The following is a 19329-nucleotide window of genomic DNA, read 5'->3' on the forward strand; positions in this document are numbered from 1 at the left end:
TGGTTTGGACAAGAGTATCCTACCACACTCTCCAAAGCATTGCTGCACGCCACCAGCTGCCTTCCTTCTACCAGCTGCCAACAATTTGACTATCATGACCTACAACATCCAAAGAATGGACTTGAACTTAGGTTACACCATCCATCCACCTGGAATTTTACTGTCACGGATGTTACAGAAGCTGTAATCGACATAGATCTCTTGGCACATTACAACTTCTTGCCGGATGTGGTGAACACCCAATTGGTTGACAGCACTGCCAAGTTAACTGTCACTCTGTTTCATTGCAGCGCAGCCATCCACTGCACAATGCTGATACAGGCACAAGAGGGTGAGAATGTTTCTCTACTAAGTCTTTTTGTGAACCACCAGGAGCACCTAAGCAAATACCGCACAGTATGGTGCACTATATCGAAACAACGAATGGATGCAGTGCTTATTATGCACTTAATGCAGCAACATTGTCTGACCATTATCCTGTGTCATTGTTAAGGGACTATAACTATGCATTAAATGGTGCAACAATATTCAGTATACTGCACTGCGCAAAAGCTTATATGCACATAACAGTGGCGAAAGAAGACATTCCAAAGGTCGTAATTATAATGTCATTCACGCCGTATGAAAGTATGTATATGAGATTTGGGTTATGGAATGAACCACAGACATGGCAAAGGTTTATTGACTCTATTTTCAAGGCCATCTGCTCTGTGTACCTGGTGTTCTGTGTACCTGGATGATGTGCTTGTGTTGTTGGCCACTCCAGAACAACATCAACAACACCTGTAGGATGTGCTCATGCATTTCGAGCATTACGGAGTCATGTCCAACATTGGTAAGTTCATTTTTGTGTAAACTGAGGTTACCTTCTTGGGACATAGAATTTCATCTGTGGGCTCTCTAACTTCAACACAGGAAATTGAAGAAATTTTGCAGCTATCTAGGCCAACCACAATCAAGGAAATACATTGGCTTCTACACTTGCTGAACTTTTATCATCACAACTACCTCACGCATCACAATTGCAGGAACTGTTGACTGTAGTACTGGCAGGACCTAAAGAGAAAGGCAGTTTCCCAGAGCAGTGGACTAAGACTATGTGCTCCGCATCAGAGTGCACAAAATAAGAGTACGGCTCATGCAGCACTCCTTGCATATCTCAAGCTTGATGCACCCCTAGCTTTAGTAGTGGACACAAGCTATTATGGCTATCAGCACAGTGCTTCAACAATGGTCAGAGGTTCCTGGCAATGACTGGCATATTCCTCTCACAAATTATCGCCATCTCAGAGAAAGTGGAGCACCTAGCTCTTGCCAATATACACAGCTGTTAAAATACTTTCAACCACAGACTGAGGCACGAGTATCTGCAATCTTCACAGGCCACCAACTGTTGATATATGCATTTCACTGAAACAGCATCAAATGCTCTCCTCACCATTACAACCATTTTGAATTCATAGTGCAGTTCGGTACTGACATTTCAAGCATTGATAATGTGGTGGCAGACTGTCATTCACATGTCAACAGTGTGACGAGCCCTACTGACTTTTTCCACACTGGTCCTAGCACAAAAAGATGATAAAGGGCTCCGGGCATTCGATGACAATGGTATGTCAGCTTTACAACTGCAACTTGTCAATATACCAGAAGAAGATGCCTGACTGTTCTGTGACATATCCCTGGAAAGACCTTCCCATCATTTCTTCCATCAGCATTCAGAATACAAGCTTTTGACAGCATCCACAGTGTGTGCCCATCTGTCATCTGATGTCTCAATGCTTGGTTTGGCCAAGGACAGAAAATAACTGTTGAGAATGGGAACAACAATGTCAACAGTGTAAGGTATTTCTGCCACGTGCATGCACCAACTGGTGATCTTACGAATGTAACTGTATGTTTTCTGCATTTATGCACCATGACAGATCATTTCACCTGCTGGCCAGAGGCAGAGCCCATTCATAACATTACTACTGAAACACTAGACTCTACAACTGTATCCGTGTGATTTGGTTGCCTCCACATATCATTACTGATCACGTTCAGCAATTTGAGATGGACTAGTTCAGACAACTTGCCGAGTTTAGCAGGTATGTCCACTACAAGAACGGGTATGTCCACCACAAGACTACAAGTTACCACCCCGCTAGCAATGGCATGATTGAGTGTCGGCATGGCTCCGTGAAGCTGGCGCTCATGTACAATGACACAATTTGGACATTGGCTCTTCCTATGGTCCTTTGCTACCGAACTGACATTAATTCTTTGGCCATGGGGCTATGGACATCTTCCATGTGATTTCATTGACACTGATGCCCTGCATACACCCACACAAGCCCAGTCAGTAGTCTAACATTGTCTTAGTGACCATACTGCACAGATCTGGCCTTCAAAAGCTTCCCATCACAGCACACCACCTTGTTATGTGCTGCAAGATCTAGACATCTGCTTCCATGTCATGCTCTGTATTGACAGCATGAAACCACCACTGCAACACTGGTTTGTATCATGTGTTACAAAAAGGTATGCAGATGTTGGACATCTCTGTGAACACCAATGCAATGATGATTTCCCCCAACAAAGTAAAACCTGTGCATGTATTCAAAGAGGCATCATCCCTGTGTGCAACCCAAGGAAGACTTCAAAATCTTCTGGAGCCTGAGACCAAGTCACAAGTACTGCACCTATGACAAATGACTGACAGACAACGCGTTCTGTATGACATTTTCATTTCCCTGTTGGTTTCCTTGACAATGATGCTTCATTTCTTCTGAGGAGGCTGATATAGCATCTGACATGAGTAGCATCATGCATTATTGCAGAATTGAGTGTTTGCATAGTGCTGGTAGTGCAGTGTCATATGATGTCAAGTGAACCACAGCTGTCAAAGCAGTTCAACACCTAGCCAATAGGGCTGCTGTGTTTTTTACGTGTTTTTTGCTTATTCTATGTATTCCTTTTATGACTTGTTTTGTGAATTTTCACATTTTGCTGTATGTTCCTTGCTTTCTTACTGTTACTGGCAACTATGTTCACTAGTTCCCTTTGACAAAGAATTCTGTTTTATGCACCGGATCAGCAAAATTAAAATATGATATCTCATTTTTATCAGTTAGCAAGGGTGTCAGCAGACAACACACCCACCGTAAAGTTCTTACACCTACAGATGTGTGTTTGATAGCCTGTTCTGACTACGGGCACGTCCAGTTGAAACCCATATTTCACAATGGTTTCCCGTGAACAATAATCTTGGAGGAGCTGGGTGGAGCACAGAAAATGTCACACCACTAGCAAACAATTGTCAACCACCTGATAAACTGTCCTCACTTTCAGTCCATAATGAAGTAACATCACAGCCTTCTTGACTTTCTGACTCACTAAATTCAATGTCAAACTCCGGATGATTATAGATTTCCATTTTGGAAATCATTGTCATAACAACAGGTTGCAGGCTGAATGTGTGTTTTTTGATGTGGAGTATTCAAAGCTGCACACAGTAAAGACAATATCTAGTGGTAACCACCACAACAAGTAAAATCACAGCCAGGCTACAAATGTAAGACTTTATGCTCTCTGATGGCTGAAAACTTAACTATCCGTGCTGTAATGGATATAACAGAGGTTAAGTTTTCAGAGGTCTGTTCATAAGTTGCTTGATTATAAAAAAATAAAAACAAGGTAACTCAGCACCTCATGCTCAGGGGTTAATGTGGACTTCGAATTCTGGCACGATTTGACAATTTTCATAAGGTGAATGAATCTTAGGATTAGCAGAGCACTGAACCCAAAACCTTAGAATGTGTAATCTGACACTTACCTACTGAGCCACCAAGTCAATAACTGGTTAAGTCTTCTAGCTATAGTGTTTATACTAAATATTAAACCCTTGAACTGACTTGATACCAGTAGCCCTTATTAATCAATCAACAGTGCAAGGCATATTTCCCAAGTGAGTCAAAAATGGTATAATAACACCAATCTATTCAGAAGCAAAATTTTCAGGCTGTAAGAAAATAAGGTAGAATTTCAGATACAATACACATCACCTGGCATCACTGAATACTATCAGATGTTCACAATTTCCCAAGTGCTGATACACATAAGGAAAACCAAAACGAACAGTCAGATCCATAAATGCAGTTTCTTCCATTACTGCAGTTCCGAAATTACCAATTTTCTTCCTTTCTGCCCATTCTCTAATAACAGCACTGTAATCAATGTTATTTTCATGACGAAAATCGTTATAGAATATATCTTCAAAGAAGAAAAATCCAGATTTATAAATTTCCTGTAAACAAAACGGAGAAATTTTCCAACATTAAAAAGAAGACATAAAAAATTCTGATTATCTCCTAATCAACATTTGGGGAAAAAGTACATGCTAAATTCAAAAATAAATGTCAATACAAGTTGAGATATAAAAAGACCATCACTTACCAACTGCTGAAATAGAAGACATTTGGGGAGCATTGGCATATGCAAACATGAAAAGCCAGTGATAAATCTCTAGCTCTCTAGCTTTTAAGACATTTACGCAGTTTTAAGCAAGAGAAAAATACACATAGCCTCTAAAAAATAACACCATTTAAATAATTTGATATTATACACGTAGGAAATATCAATTTTTCATCTGACAGCACACAAAGGAAGTTTTAAGCACAACTTCAAACTATTTCAGGCCTCAGGTACATTACATTCAAAAGTGATCACCATATTAATCACATGGAAATATGATGGCATGGTAACTAGACACCATGAAAGATTTAAAACATTGAATGCTGAGTTGCCACCTCTCTCTTAAAATGACATATTTTACACCACCTTGTGTGTGTGTGTGTGTGTGTGTGTGTGTGTGTGTGTGTGTGTGTAAAAACATGCACAATCCATTAAGAGCAAACTGCCTCTTTTTGGACTGTATCCCTTCACTCTCTTGAACCATCTTCTTGGAGCTACCTGACATTTCTGATTTTTCTCCTGCTCCTGCCTTTCTATTCTCTTTTTGGTTATACCCTTTGTCCACAACCCACCTCCTCTTTTTCTCCTTTTTTTCTGTTTTTACTTGTCTTTACAGCATGCCAATGAGAAACCCTGGGTTGAATACGAAATAAATTTTAAAAAATCTTTAACAAACCTGAAGGTAGTCTCAGGGATCTGAGAAAAACAGTTACAATATTTGGAGATATTAACATTGGTTTCAGCACAGGTTTGAAACAGTTATGATCTTATGGCTATATTGTCAACATACAACTTTCTCCCAATTATAAATTCCCCCATCAGAGTCACAAGTTTATCCAGTGTCACTATTGATACAATACTGACAAACAAATGAAGACATGAAAAAGCACCTTCAAACGGCAATATAGGTTGACAACAAGACACAGCTTCTTGAAATATCTTTAACACTGAGCTTAAATATGCAAACAGCCTCTGATTGTTACAAAGAATGGAAACATGGACTGAAGTGTACAGATGTGAAAGCATACTTGAAAAATTCTACATTTTTATGTGTCTTCTCACATCATTTTCATGTAATTTCCAATTAAAAAACAAAAAAAAAACCACAGATGATCACACCTTGAAGATCTAACAGAAAAAATTGCAAGTTATAACGAAGTCAAAGATTATCTCCAAGTCTTACATAGTACCTAATGAATACCTTGCACATTTCAAAAAACAAAAAAAAATGATATTTAAAAAAGCATAACAGAAACCAAAGTAAAGGCAAATGTCTGCTGTATAAGTAATTCCAATAACAAAATGAAAGCTGTATTGAATATAGTGAAACTGCAAACTGATAACAATTCTCTGCAAAATTCCCACATTAAATTGCACGGTAATGGTAAAGAATTTACTGACCATGAGTAAATAGAAAATGTGTTCAATACTTATTTTAACAACATAACTGAACCATGGACCTTGCCGTTGGTGGGGAGGCTTGTGTGCCTCAGCAATACAGATAGCCGTACCGTAGGTGCAATCACAACGGAGGGTTATCTGTTGAGAGGCCAGACAAATGTGTGGTTCCTGAAGAGGGGCAGCAGCCTTTTCAGTAGTTGCAGGGCCAACAGTCTGGATGATTGACTGATCTGGCCTTGTAACACTAACCAAACCGACCTTGCTGTGCTGGTACTGCGAACAGCTGAAAGCAAGGTGAAACTACAGCCGTAATTTTTCCCGAGGGCATGCAGCTTTACTGTATGGTTAAATGATGATGGTGTCCTCTTGGGTAAAATATTCCGTAGGTGAAATAGTCCCCCATTTGGATCTCCAGGCGGGGACTACTCAAGAGGATGTCGTTATCAGGAGAAAGAAAACTGGCGTTCTACGGATTGGAGTGTGGAATGTCAGATCCCTTAATCGGGCAGGTAGGTTAGAAAATTTAAATAGGGAAATGGATAGGTTAAAGTTAGATATAGTGGGAATTAGTGAAGTTCGTTGGCAGGAGGAACAAGACTTTTGGTCAGGCGAATACAGGTTTATAAATACAAAATCAAATAGGGATAATGCAGGAGTAAGTTTAATAATGAATAAAAAAATAGGAGTGTGGGTAAGCTACTACAAACAACATAGTGAACGCATTATTGTGGCCAAGATAGATAGACACGAAGCCCACGCCTACTACAGTAGTACAAGCTTATATGCCAACTAGCTCTGCAGATGACGAAGAACTTGAAGAAATGTATGATGAAATAAAAGAAATTATTCAGATAGTGAAGGGAGAAAAAAATTTAATAGTCATGGGTGACTGGAATTCGGTAGTAGGAAAAGGGAGAGAAGGAATCGTAGTAGGTGAATATGGATTGGGAGTAACAAATGAAAGAGGAAGTCGCCTGGTAGAATTTTGCACAGAGCACAGCTTAATCATAGCTAACACTTGGTTCAAGAATCATAAAAGAAGGTGGTATACATGGAAGAAGCCTGGAGATACTGACAGGTTTCAGATAGATTATATAATGGTAAGACAGAGATTTAGCAACCACCTTTTAAATTGTAAGACATTTCCAGGGGCAGATGTGAACTCTGACCACAATCTATTGGTTATGAACTGTAGATTAAAACTGAAGAAACTGCAAAAGGCTGGGAATTTAAGGAGATGGGACCTGGATAAACTGACTAAACCAGAGGTTGTACAGAGTTTCAGGGAGAGCATAAGAGAACAATTGACAGGAATGGGGGAAAGAAATACAATAAAAGAAGAAAGGGTAGCTTTGAGCGATGAAGTAGTGAAGGCAGCAGAGGATCAAAGATGAGAACTAGTAGAAATCCTTGGGTAACAGAAGAAATATTGAATTTAATTGATGAAAGGAGGAAATATAAAAAAGCAGTAAATGAAGCAGGCAAAAAAGAATACAAACGTCTCAAAAATGAGATCGACAGGAAGTGCAAAATGGCTAAGCAGGGATGGCTATAGGACAAATGTAAGGATGTAGCGGCTTATCTCACTAGGGGTAAGATAGATACTGCCTACAGGAAAAATAAGGAGACCTTTGAGAAAAGAGAACCACTTGTATGAATATCAAGAGCTCAGATGGAAACGCAGTTCTAAGCAAAGAAGGGAAAGCAGAAAGGTGGAAGGAGTATATAGAGGGTCTATACAGGGGCGATGTTCTTGAGGACAATATAATAGAAATGGAAGAGGATGTAGATGAAGATGAAATGGGAGATATGATACTGCGTGAAGAGTTTGACAAAGCACTGAAAGACCTGAGTCGAAACAAGGCCCCAGGAGTAGACAATATTCCATTAGAACTACTGACAGCCTTGGGAGAGCCAGTCCTGACAAAACTCTACCATCTGGTGAGCAAGATGTATGAGACAGGCGAAATACCCTCAGACTTCAAGAAGAATATAATAATTACAATCCCAAAGAAAGCAGCTGTTGGCAGATGTGAAAATTACCGAACTATCAGTTTAATAAGCCACAGCTGCAAAATACTAACGCAAATTCTTTACAGACGAATGGAAAAACCAGTAGAAACCGACGTCGGGGAAGATCAGTTTGGATTCCGTGGAAATACTGGAACACATGAGGCAATACTGACCCTAAGACTTATCTTAGAAGCTAGATTAAGGAAAGGCAAACCTACGTTTCTAGCATTTGTAGACAAAGAGAAAGCTTTTGACAATGTTGACTGGAATACTCCCTTTCAAATTCTGAAGGTGGCAGGGGTAAAATACAAGGAGCAAAAGGCTATTTACAATTTGTACAGAAACCATATGGCAGTTATAAGAGTCGAGGGACATGAAAGGGAAGCATTGGTTGGGAAGGGAGTGAGACAGGGTTGCAGCCTCTCCCAGATGTTATTCAATCTGTATATTGAGCAAGCAGTGAAGGAAACAAAATAAAAATTTGGAGTAGGTATTAAAATCCATGTAGTAGAAATAGAAACTTTGAGGTTCGCCAATGACATTGTAATTCTGTCAGAGACAGCAAAGGACTTGGAAGAGCAGTTGAACAGAATGGATGCTGTCTTGAAGGGAGGGTATAAGATGGAACATCAACAAAAGCAAAACGAGGATAATGGAACATAGTCAAATTAAGTCGGGTGATGCTGAAGTTATTAGATTAGGAAATGAGACACTTAAAGTAGAAAAAGGACTTTTGCTATTTGGGGAGCAAAATAACTGATGATGGTCAAAGTAGAGAGGATATAAAATGTAGACTGGCAATGGCAAGGAAAGCGAATCTGAAGAAGAGAAATTTGTTAACATCGAGTATAGATTTCAGTGTCAGGAAGTTGTTTCTGAAAGTATTTGTATTGAGTGTAGCAATGTATGGAAGTGAAACATGGACGGTAAATAGTTTAGACAAGAAGAGAATAGAAGCTTTCGAAATGTGGTGCTACAAAAGAATGCTGAAGATTAGATGGGTGGATCACATAACTAATGAGGAGGTATTGAATAGGAATGGGGAGAAGTTTGTGGCACAACTTGACTAGTTCTGAGGCATCGGGGGATCACCAATTTAGTGCTGGAGGGCAGTGTGGAGGGTAAAAATCGTAGAGGGAGACCAAGAGATGAAAACAGTAAGCAGATTCGGAAATATGTAGGTTGCAGTAGGTACTGAGAGATGAAGAAGCTTGCACAGGGTAGAGTAGCATGGAGAGATGCATCAAACCAGTCTCAGCACTGAAGACAACAACAACAACAACAACAACAACAACAACAACTGAACAATTAGTTGCTGATTTCTAACCTTGCACTAAAAACTGTCCAGTATCATCTGAAAACATCAACATACATCTTGCTTCATGCTTCCTTTTTCCAACAACCTAGGGTTCAGAATAAGCAGTATGAACCCAGAGAGAACTAAACATTTAGTCACTTTCAGAATACTAAAAGAGAGCAATATTGTACAATTGAAAAATGAACTGAAGGTGGTAGATTAGCCAAATACACTACACAATATAAAAAGGTCTTGATGAATGTTTCTCTATGTTTTGATATATCATTAAAAATGCAGTAGATAGTCACTGTCCACTTATCACAAAAAGATGCACCCCTAACAACAGAAAAAAACTTCAGCACTCTAACAAGTGGTACACTCCAGAGCTCAAGCAAATGAGGACACTGCTATTTATACCAAAAAATAATAGTGATAAAAATGAGGAAGCCAGGAAACACTATGTGACCCTTAAGAAGTTGTACAAATATGAAAAAAAATCAGCTAAATATAATGTAAATGATGAATATATTGCAGGCTCAAAAAATGCCTGTTAAGCAGCTTGGAATATAATAAAAAGTGAAATCAATAATAGCAAACAGGAAGCCACAGTGCTTATAGATTGCAACATCCTTAACGAATATTTTATAAATTGTGCCAGCTCTCATTCTTCTTCTTCTTCTTCCTTTAGTAAAAATAATTCTGATAATATTTCAGCTGCTGTAACCCTTCTTAAACAACAAGCACCAGCAACCAAGAAATTCTCTTGGTCAAAAACCACCTCCGGCCACATTATCAAATCTATAAACAAACTTAACAGAGGACTATTACGGGCTTAGTAACAGTATTGTTAAACACATAGCCACTGCAATCTTAATGCCACTAACATATCTGACGAATCGCATACTTGAAGAAGGAATATTCCCTGAATGTCTGAAACTGACAGTTACACTTCCAATCTATAAGAAAGTTGACAGAAAAATGCCAAACAATTATAGACCTATATCAATAGTTCCCATTATATCAAAAGTAATAGAAAATTGCATGCATATTCAAATTTACAATTATTTTGAAAGTAATGAATTATTGAGTAAGAACCAGTTTGGCTTTCGATCTGAACTAGCGACAACCAAAGCAGTTGAATGCCTCCTTAGAAATATATATGAAGGATATGAAAACAAGAAACTCACTTGTGCTACACTGTCAGATTTAACAAAAGCCTTCGACTCAGTCACACATGAAATAATTATAAAAAAAACTAGAACATTATGGTATTGTAGATAAACCATTACAATTTTTTCAATCATACTCAAGCAACAGGGTACAATTAGTAAAAACAAACTATCAAAAGTCAACACCCATGAAAGTAAAGAGAGGAATTCCACAAGAATCAGTGCTTGGCTCTTTCCTGTTCATTGTTTACATCAATGACTTCTCAAATTATACGCCATGCAACAATGTACTGAATGCTGATGATATGACATTAATAACAGATGGAGAAAATCTGCAAGGTGTCATAGAATACAACAAAGTAGTAACTGAAATGAGCAGTGACTGGTGCAGAGCCAACCTTATATCAGTAAACAAATTGAAAACTGAAGAAATTTACTGCACTCTGAAACCAACTGAACAGTATACAAAAAATGTCAAGTTACTAGGTTTACATATAGATCAAAAACTTACACGGGACAGACACACAAATTATCTGTGTGGCAAACTTGCTCAAACTTTCTTTCTATTACACAAGCTGAGACACGTTATCAGTAAAAATCTGCTAATCTCCACATACTTTGCTTTTATCCATTCACAACTGCAATACGGGGTACTTCTTTGGGGTAACTCAGTGGGTTCAAGTACCATCTTCAAGTGGCAGAAGAAAGCAGTCATATGCATTTTAGGACTAACACCAAGACAAAGTTGCAAAAACCATTTTAAAGAATTAAGGATAATGACACTACCTAGGATATACATTTATAATTGTTTAATATATGCTAAATAGAACGTAAATAACTTTAATTTAAGATCTGAAGTGCATGTTCATATTGTTGTTGTTGTTGTGGTCTTCAGTCCTGAGACTGGCTTGATGCAGCTCTCCATGCTAATCTATCCTGTGCAAGCTTCTTCATCTCCCAGTACCTACTGCAACCTACATCCTTCTGAATCCGCTTAGTTTATTCATCTCTTGGTCTCCCTCTACGATTTTTACCCTCCATGCTGCCCTCCAATGCTAAATTTGTGATCCCTTGATGCCTCAGGACATGTCCTACCAACCGATCCCTTCTTCTAGTCAAGTTGGGCCACAAACTTCTCTTCTCCCCAATCCTATTCAATACCTCCTCATTAGTTACGTGATCTACCCACCTAATCTTCAACATTTTTCTGTAGCACCACATTTCGAAAGCTTGTATTCTCTTCTTGTCCAAACTATTTATTGTCCATGTTTCACTTCCATACATGGCTACGCTCCATACAAATACTTTCACAAACGACTTCCTGACACTTAAATCTATACTCGATTTTAACAAATTTTTCTTCTTCAGAAACGCTTTCCTTGCCATTGCCAGCCTACATTTTATATCCTCTCTACTTCGACCATCATCAGTTATTTTGCTCCCCAAACAGCAAAACTCCTTTACTGCTTTAAGTGTCTCATTTCCTAATCTAATTCCCCCAGCATCACCCAACTTAATTCGACTATATTCCATTATCCTCATTTTACTTTTGATGATGTTCATCTTATATCCTCCTTTCAAGACACTGTCCATTCCGTTCAACTGCTCTTCCAAGTCCTTTGCCGTCTCTGACAGAATTACAATGTCATCGGCGAACCTCAACGTTTTTATTTCTTCTCCATGGAATTTAATGCCTACTTCAAATTTTTCATTTGTTTTCTTTACTGCTTGCTCAATACACAGATTGAATAACATCGGGGAGAGGCTACAACCCTGTCTCACTCCCTTCCCAACCATTGCTTCCCTTTCATGTCCCTCGACTCTTATAACTGCCATCTGCTTTCTGTACAAATTGTAAATAGCCTTTTGCTCCTTGTATTTTACCCCTGCCACCTTCAGAATTTGAAAGAGAGTATTCCAGTCACCATTGTCAAAAGCTTTCTCTAAGTCTACAAATGCTAGAAACGTAGGTTTGCCTTTCCTTAATCTTTCTTCTAAGATAAGTCATAAGGTCAGTATTGCCTCACATGTTCCAACATTTCTACCGAATCCAAACTGATCTTCCCAGAGGTCAGCTTCTACCAGTTTTTCCATTCGTCTGTAAATAATTCGCGTTAGTATTTTGCAGCTGTGGCTTATTAAACTGATAGTTCGGTAATTTTCACATCTGTCAACTCCTGCTTTCTTTGGGATTGGAATTATTATAATGTTCTTGAAGTCTGAGGGTATTTCACCTGTCTCGCACATCTTGCTCACCAGATAGTAGAGTTTTGTCAGGACTGGCTCTCCCAAGGCTGTCAGTAGTTCTAATGGAATGTTGTCTACTCCCGGGGCCTTGTTTCGACTCAGGTCTTTCAGTGCTTTGTCAAACTCTTCACGCAGTATCGTATCTCCCATTTCTTCTTCACCTACATCCTCTTCCATTTCCATAATATTGTCCTCAAGTTCATCGCCCCTATATAGACCCTCTAAATACTCCTTCCACCTTCTGCTTTCCCCTCTTTGCTTAGAACTGGGTTTCCATCTGAGCTCTTGATATTCATACAAGTGACTCTCTTTTCTCCAAAGGTCTCTTTAATTTTCCTGTAGGCAGTATCTATCTTACCCCTAGCGAGATAAGCCTCTACATCCTTACATTTGTCCTATAGCCATGCCTGCTTAGCCATTTTGCACTTCCTGTCGATCTCATTTTTGAGATGTTTGTATTCCTTTTTGCCCGCTTCATTTACTGCATTTTTATATCTTCTCCTTTCATCAATTAAATTCAATATTTCTTCTGTTACCCAAGGATTTCTTCTAGACCTCATCTTTTTACCTACTTGATCCTCTGCTGCCTTCACTACTTCATCCCTCAAAGCTACCCATTGTTCTTCTACTGTATGTCTTTCCCCCATTCCTGTCAATTGTTCCCTTATGCTGTCTCTGAAACTCTGTACAACCCCTGGTTTAGTCAGTTTATCCAGGTCCCATCTCCTTAAATTCCCAGCTTTTTGCAATTTCTTCAATTTTAATCTACAGTTCATAACCAATAGATTGTGGTCAGAGTCCACATCTACCCCTGGAAATGTCCTACAATTTAAAACCTGGTTCCTGAATCTGTCTTACCATTTTATAATCTATCTGATACCTTTTAGTATCTCCAGGATTCTTCCATATATACAATCTTCTTTTATGATTCTTGAACCAAGTATTAGCTATGATTAAGTTATGCTCTGTGCAAAATTCTACCAGACAGCTTCCTCTTTCATTTCTTAGCCCCAATCCATATTCACCTACTATGTTTCCTTCTCTCCCTTTTCCTACTGTCGAATTCCAGTCACCCATGACTATTAGATTTTTGTCTCCCTTCACTACCTGAATAATTTCTTTTATCTCATCATACATTTCTTCAATTATTTCGTCATCTGCAGAGCTAGTTAGCATATAAACTTGTACTACTGTAGTAGGCATGGGCTTCGTGTCTATCTTGGCCACTATAATACGTTCACTGTGCTGTTTGTAGTAGCTTACCAGCACTCCTATTTTTTTATTCATTATTAAACCTACTCCTGCATTACCCCTATTTGATTTTGTATTTATAACCCTGTGTTCACCTGACCAGAAGTCTTGTTCCTCCTGCCAACGAACTTCACTAATTCCCACTATATGTAACTTTAACCTATCCATTTCCCTTTTTAAATTTTCTAACCTACCTGCCCGATTAAGGGATCTGACATTCCACGCTCCAATCCGTAGAATGCCAGTTTTCTTTCTCCTGATAACGACGTCCTCCTGAGTAGTCCCAGCCCGGAGATCCGAATGGGGGACTATTTTACCTCCGGAATATTTTACCCAAGAGGACGCCATCATCATTTAACCATACAGTAAAGCTGCATGCCCTCGGGAAAAATTACGGCTGTAGTTTCCCCTTGCTTTCAGCCGTTCGCAGTACCACAACAGCAAGGCCGTTTTGGTTAGTGTAACAAGGCCACATCAGTCAATCAACCAGACTGTTGCCCCTGCAAGTACTGAAAAGGCCGCTGCCCACGTTTGTCTGGCCTCTCAACAGATACCCCTCCATTGTGGTTGCACCTATGGTATGGCTATCTGCATCGTTGAGGCATGAAAGCCTCCCCACGGCAAGGCCCATGGTTCGTGGGGGGAGGATGTTCATAATACTCAAAATAATAGTAAGATAGACCTACCATACACAAGGCTGACATTAACAACAAGAGCCATAAACATCTTAGCTTGAAATTTTATAACAAACTCCCAAAGGCTGTGAGCGAACTGCCGATGAATAACTTTAAGCAAACAATAGAAGTGTGGCTCAAATGTATGCCATATTACTCACTTGATGAGTTTCTAAACAGTGACACAAAAGAGATATGCTACATGAAACAAAAAAACTGCCATGTGAATTATACCTGTATGTCTGTGACAGTAATGTACCAACAAAGACTTTTTACACGGATGCGTAAGATGTACCATAAATATATCTTGATACTATTGTATATTTAACAATTATGATTTATTATTATTATTATTATTATTATTACTATTGTGAATGAATAATTGTAGTATTGTCAATATTACTTTAGCATGCGTATCTGCTTGCCCTGAACAGGCACAATTATGTACAATAATAATTATTGTAATTTAAAAATAAAATGTATTGAACACTCTGGCGATGACAATTGTATGGAAAACGTACTGAAAGGCAAATAAAGATTCTATTCTATTCTATTCTAAAGAAGTACTATTAGTTATAAGGGCTAAAAATGAAGTACTCCTTTGAAAGAATAGATGGCATCTCAGACAGTCTTATTAATATATGTGGAGATCTGATTGCTGAACCATTAGCTCACATTTGTTGTCATAAAGGTGAGCTAATAGTTCAGCAATGAGATCTCCACATGTTTTAATAAGACTGTCTGAAATTTTCACGTCATGGCTAAAAAGTGCCACCCAAACCGCTATTCAAGAAAGGTAAAAAGAATGAAGTGGCTACAGGCCCATTGCTCCAATGTCACACAAAAAATTTTCAAAGAAGAGTATTCGACTTCCTCGAAAAGCACAAATTAGTATCTATAGCACAACATGATTTCAGAAGATATGATTGCCTGACACAGCAATTTTTGAACATTTCACTAAAGTACTTCAAAAACTAAGTAATGCACGTCAAAATGTTACTGGAATATTTCTAGACCTCTCTATGGCTACTGATACTGTAGATACACTAAACTATTACCTAAGCTTGATAACACGGAGAGGAACATCTAACATTTGGATAAAATCATACCTATATGGATGAAAGCAAGTGATTAAAGAGCAACAACATAGTTTCAACAAATTAACTCAACATTATTCAAAATATGAAACCATTAAACGAATTAACTGATCATTATTGAAAGTATGAAACAATTAAATAGACTGTGCTGGGACCTCTTATATTTCTATTGTATGTGAATGACCTGTACAAATTCTGTGAGAACAACATTCCATTTTGGTTCAAACAACACAGTGAGACAGTGGCACTAAATTACTATAATGTGAAAAAAAGGTATACGCAAATTGTTCAGATTCAGGTATCTGGTAAGCACTTTCAGAGTCTAGACAGCAAAAAGTTCTTAGGTTTATGTCTCCAAAATAATCTTAAATAGGAAGCACACACTGAAATATGTATAGGAAATTGAGCACTCCATTTCACTTAATGAGGATATTAGAAGGATGGTGGTGTGGCATCACATGTGGCTGGACTGCTGTTGAAATTGCTCGTCAATATTTTACAAAGTTTTGATCTTCAGTTACTTATTTCAAAGTTTATTTCTTTTAATATTTGCTGTAAAAGTAACTTATTAGTGGATTTTCATTAATCTCAGTCTTTCTTTGTGTGTTATTGACTCGAGTGGTCTGTTATTCATGAGTGTGCTTACGTAGTTCGTTCGAGCCTCACGCCTCAGTAGTGTGTTTACATTTTGCAGCAAGCAGCTGCAACTGTAGCGGTTATAAAGCTAAGTACTGACAAATTTATTTGTACACTATTATACAGTTACCAAATTTAATAGTTTTTGCAATGTTTTGTGCTGTTTGTAGTGAAATAACAATTTAATAAACTTCTCGCAACATTCTCTTGCTGTGTTTTTTAGAGTTTTCTGTGTGTTGAAGTCTTTTAGTAAACTTTGTGTTTTAGTTTTCAGTTGACTTTTCTTATTGTTTCTAGTGAAATATTTCAGTAAAATTTTCATTCAGTATATTAAATTCGTTGAGTGTTCCAGTGGCTGCTTGAATTTTTGGTTTTAGCTAGTAATTTTGTGAAGTTTTGTTGGTATTGGTATTAGTGGTGGTGTAGTAGTATAAATACAAGTAGTTGCTTTCTTACTAGACAGAGAATTTCGAGTCCACTATTGTTAGTTCTTTAAATAGTTCTACTAGTGTAGCCGAACTTAGGTAATGTGGATTTTTTTTTTTTTTTTCCCCCCCCCCCCCAGTAACTGTAAAATTTTACCATGAGTGAGAAGTGTGGGCTCTGCGTAGGTTTGTGAGTAGTGGGTTACAGTGTGGGATTTGTTCAAAGTATTTTCATTGAGGGATGGGGCGGGGGGGGGGGGGGAGGGGGGGGGGGGAAATCAGCGGGAAAGCCAGTGGGCATTCTAGCGAGATCCTCTCCTGGGAATGCAGAATCTGTAGCAGAAATAAGTTGATAGAGGAGCAGGAGTGTAAGATCTGCGTCCTTCAGGTGCAGTTCAACACACAAAGAGGAAGTAGATAGGTTGAGGAGGATGAAGGGTGGGGGGGAATGGGAACTGGCAGTTGGCAAGAAGGCAGCTAGACGGAGGAGGTATTCAGACAGTTATACTTAGCATATTTGCAATAGTTTTTACAAACTGTCAGAGTTGAGTGGAGAGGAGCCTCTTGTAGCTGTAGATGTGGAGAACATGCAGCAGTTTTCAGCAGTTAGGAGGCCAAGGTCAGTTGCAAAGTCTAACAGAAAGAAGAAGGTTCTGCTGCTAGGTAGTTCACATGGTAGAGGTGCAGGCCAGCAGTTGCAGGAAGTGTTGGGAAGTGAGTACCAGGTCACCAGCATTGTGAAGCCTGGTGCAGTGTTGGCTCTGGTGACTGACAGCATAGGGGAGTTATGTAGGAAATTATGAAGGAGGATCAGGTAGGTAGGTGGAGCACGGAACAGTCTTGATAGGGATGGGGAATATGATGTAGGTAGTGACCTGGTAAAGATAGCTACTCAAACTGGTGGCACTAATGTGCATTTCATGCAACTGTTTCAGCACCATGATCGGCCACATCTTAATGTGGCTGTTAGGTGCATTAACATGGGACTGGAGAGGGCACTGATGGCAGAGGGCATGGGTCACAGTTCAGTGGTGCCAGTTGGGTCTATCAGTAGATTGGGTTTCACTAGGCATGCCCTGCTCCCTCAGTAGGTATGGGAAGGGGAGGCTGGCAAAGCTTATAGGTGACAGTGTAGTGGGTGGTGGTGGTGGTGGTGGTGGTGGTGGGATCACTCATGGAAAAATTCCTGTAGACGTTGGCATTAGAGCTGCACCTTTTTTAGACTGAAGTCAGCTGATATGTATACCTGCTTAAAGGAAGTCCCTCTAACTAAGAGCTCACCTTCAGAGGAAATCATGTTTACAGGTAAAGAAGGAATTAGCATATTTCATCAAAATATAAGAGGTGTTAGAGATGAAGTTAGTCAACTGCTTATATATGTTGATTCTGAAATTACTGGTGTACCGGAGCACCACTTAAATAATTGGACAATTCAGAGGCTTCCTTTACCAGGACATAGATTAGCTGGCTGTTTTTCAAGAACTTCTTTGCAGGGTGGGTGAGTGGCTATGTACGTAAAAGACAGTATTTCATTAGAGTCCACAGACGTATCACAGCACTGCACTGAAAAGATATTTAAATGTTGCGCAGTGGCAGTTGAATTTAGTGAAATTAAACTTCTAATTGTTGTTGTTTATAGGTCCCCTAACTGTGACTTCAGAGCATTTCTGTTCAAACTAGAGAGGGTTCATGATTCACTTTGTAGGAAGTACCAGAAATTAGTTATATGTGGTGATTTCAACATAAATTTTGTATATGATGGTGCAAGAAAAAGGATGTTGGTAGATCTCGTAAATTCGTATGATCTGTGGCAGACTGTGTTTTTTACAAACAGGGTGCCGGAGAACAGTAGTGCAGCCATAGACAATATTTTTATTCATTCTTCATTACTAGATGGGCATTCTGTTAGTAAAAGGGTAAATGGCCTTTCAGACCATGATGCACAAATTTTAATACTAAAAGGTTTTTGTACTCAAACAAATGTCACATGTAAATTAATTACAAACTATGTAGCAATAGAAAATTTTTTAAACCTTGTCAAGGAACAAAAGTGGCAGGATGTTTATAGTGCCAATAACATTGATGATAAATAAAATGCTTTCCTTAACACATTTCTCAAGCTCTTTGGGATTTGTTTTGCATTAGAACATTCTGAACAGGGTACTAGTAGTAATAGGCAACCCAGGTAGCTGACTAGAGGGATAAGGATATCAAGTAGAACAAACGGGGAATTATATCAAAATGTTAGAAGTAGTCACAATCAAGCTACAGTAGCCCATTACAAACATTACTGTAACGTGCTTAAAATGTTATTGGGAAGGCAATGAGAATATGGTATGCAAATAGAATAGCTAATTCACAGGATAAAATTAAAACCATATGGTCAGTTGTGAAGGAAGTATCTGGTCAGCAGCACAATGTCGACGATATGAAGTCAGTTCATAGCAAAAATATTTCTGTTATTGATAAATCAGATATATGTATAGTATTTAACAATCATGATCTCAGCATTGCTGGTGAATTGAATAAAAATTTAGTTTCTACAGGGAATCATATAACTTTCTTGGCAAATGCCTTCCCGAGATTGATTTCTGAAATACTCCTCTGTGGTACAGACAAGGGGGAGATTGAGTCACTAATTAAATCACTGAAACTAAAGGCTCT

At 38.7% G+C, this 19329-nt stretch overlaps 1 protein-coding gene across 1 annotated transcript in view; it reads right to left on the bottom strand.

The window, feature by feature from the left end:
• The window catches only part of LOC126263258 (snRNA-activating protein complex subunit 3-like), a 175724-nt gene that overhangs the window by 38240 nt on the left and 118155 nt on the right, over positions 1-19329 (bottom strand). Inside the window, exon 4 of the mRNA XM_049960344.1 lies at positions 4047-4288. Coding sequence (XP_049816301.1) covers positions 4047-4288 — 242 coding nt within the window. The remainder of the gene's footprint in view (positions 1-4046; positions 4289-19329) is intronic.

The sequence above is a fragment of the Schistocerca nitens genome, chromosome 6, assembly GCF_023898315.1.
Source record: "Schistocerca nitens isolate TAMUIC-IGC-003100 chromosome 6, iqSchNite1.1, whole genome shotgun sequence".
In the NCBI taxonomy this organism is placed as follows: domain Eukaryota; kingdom Metazoa; phylum Arthropoda; class Insecta; order Orthoptera; family Acrididae; genus Schistocerca; species Schistocerca nitens.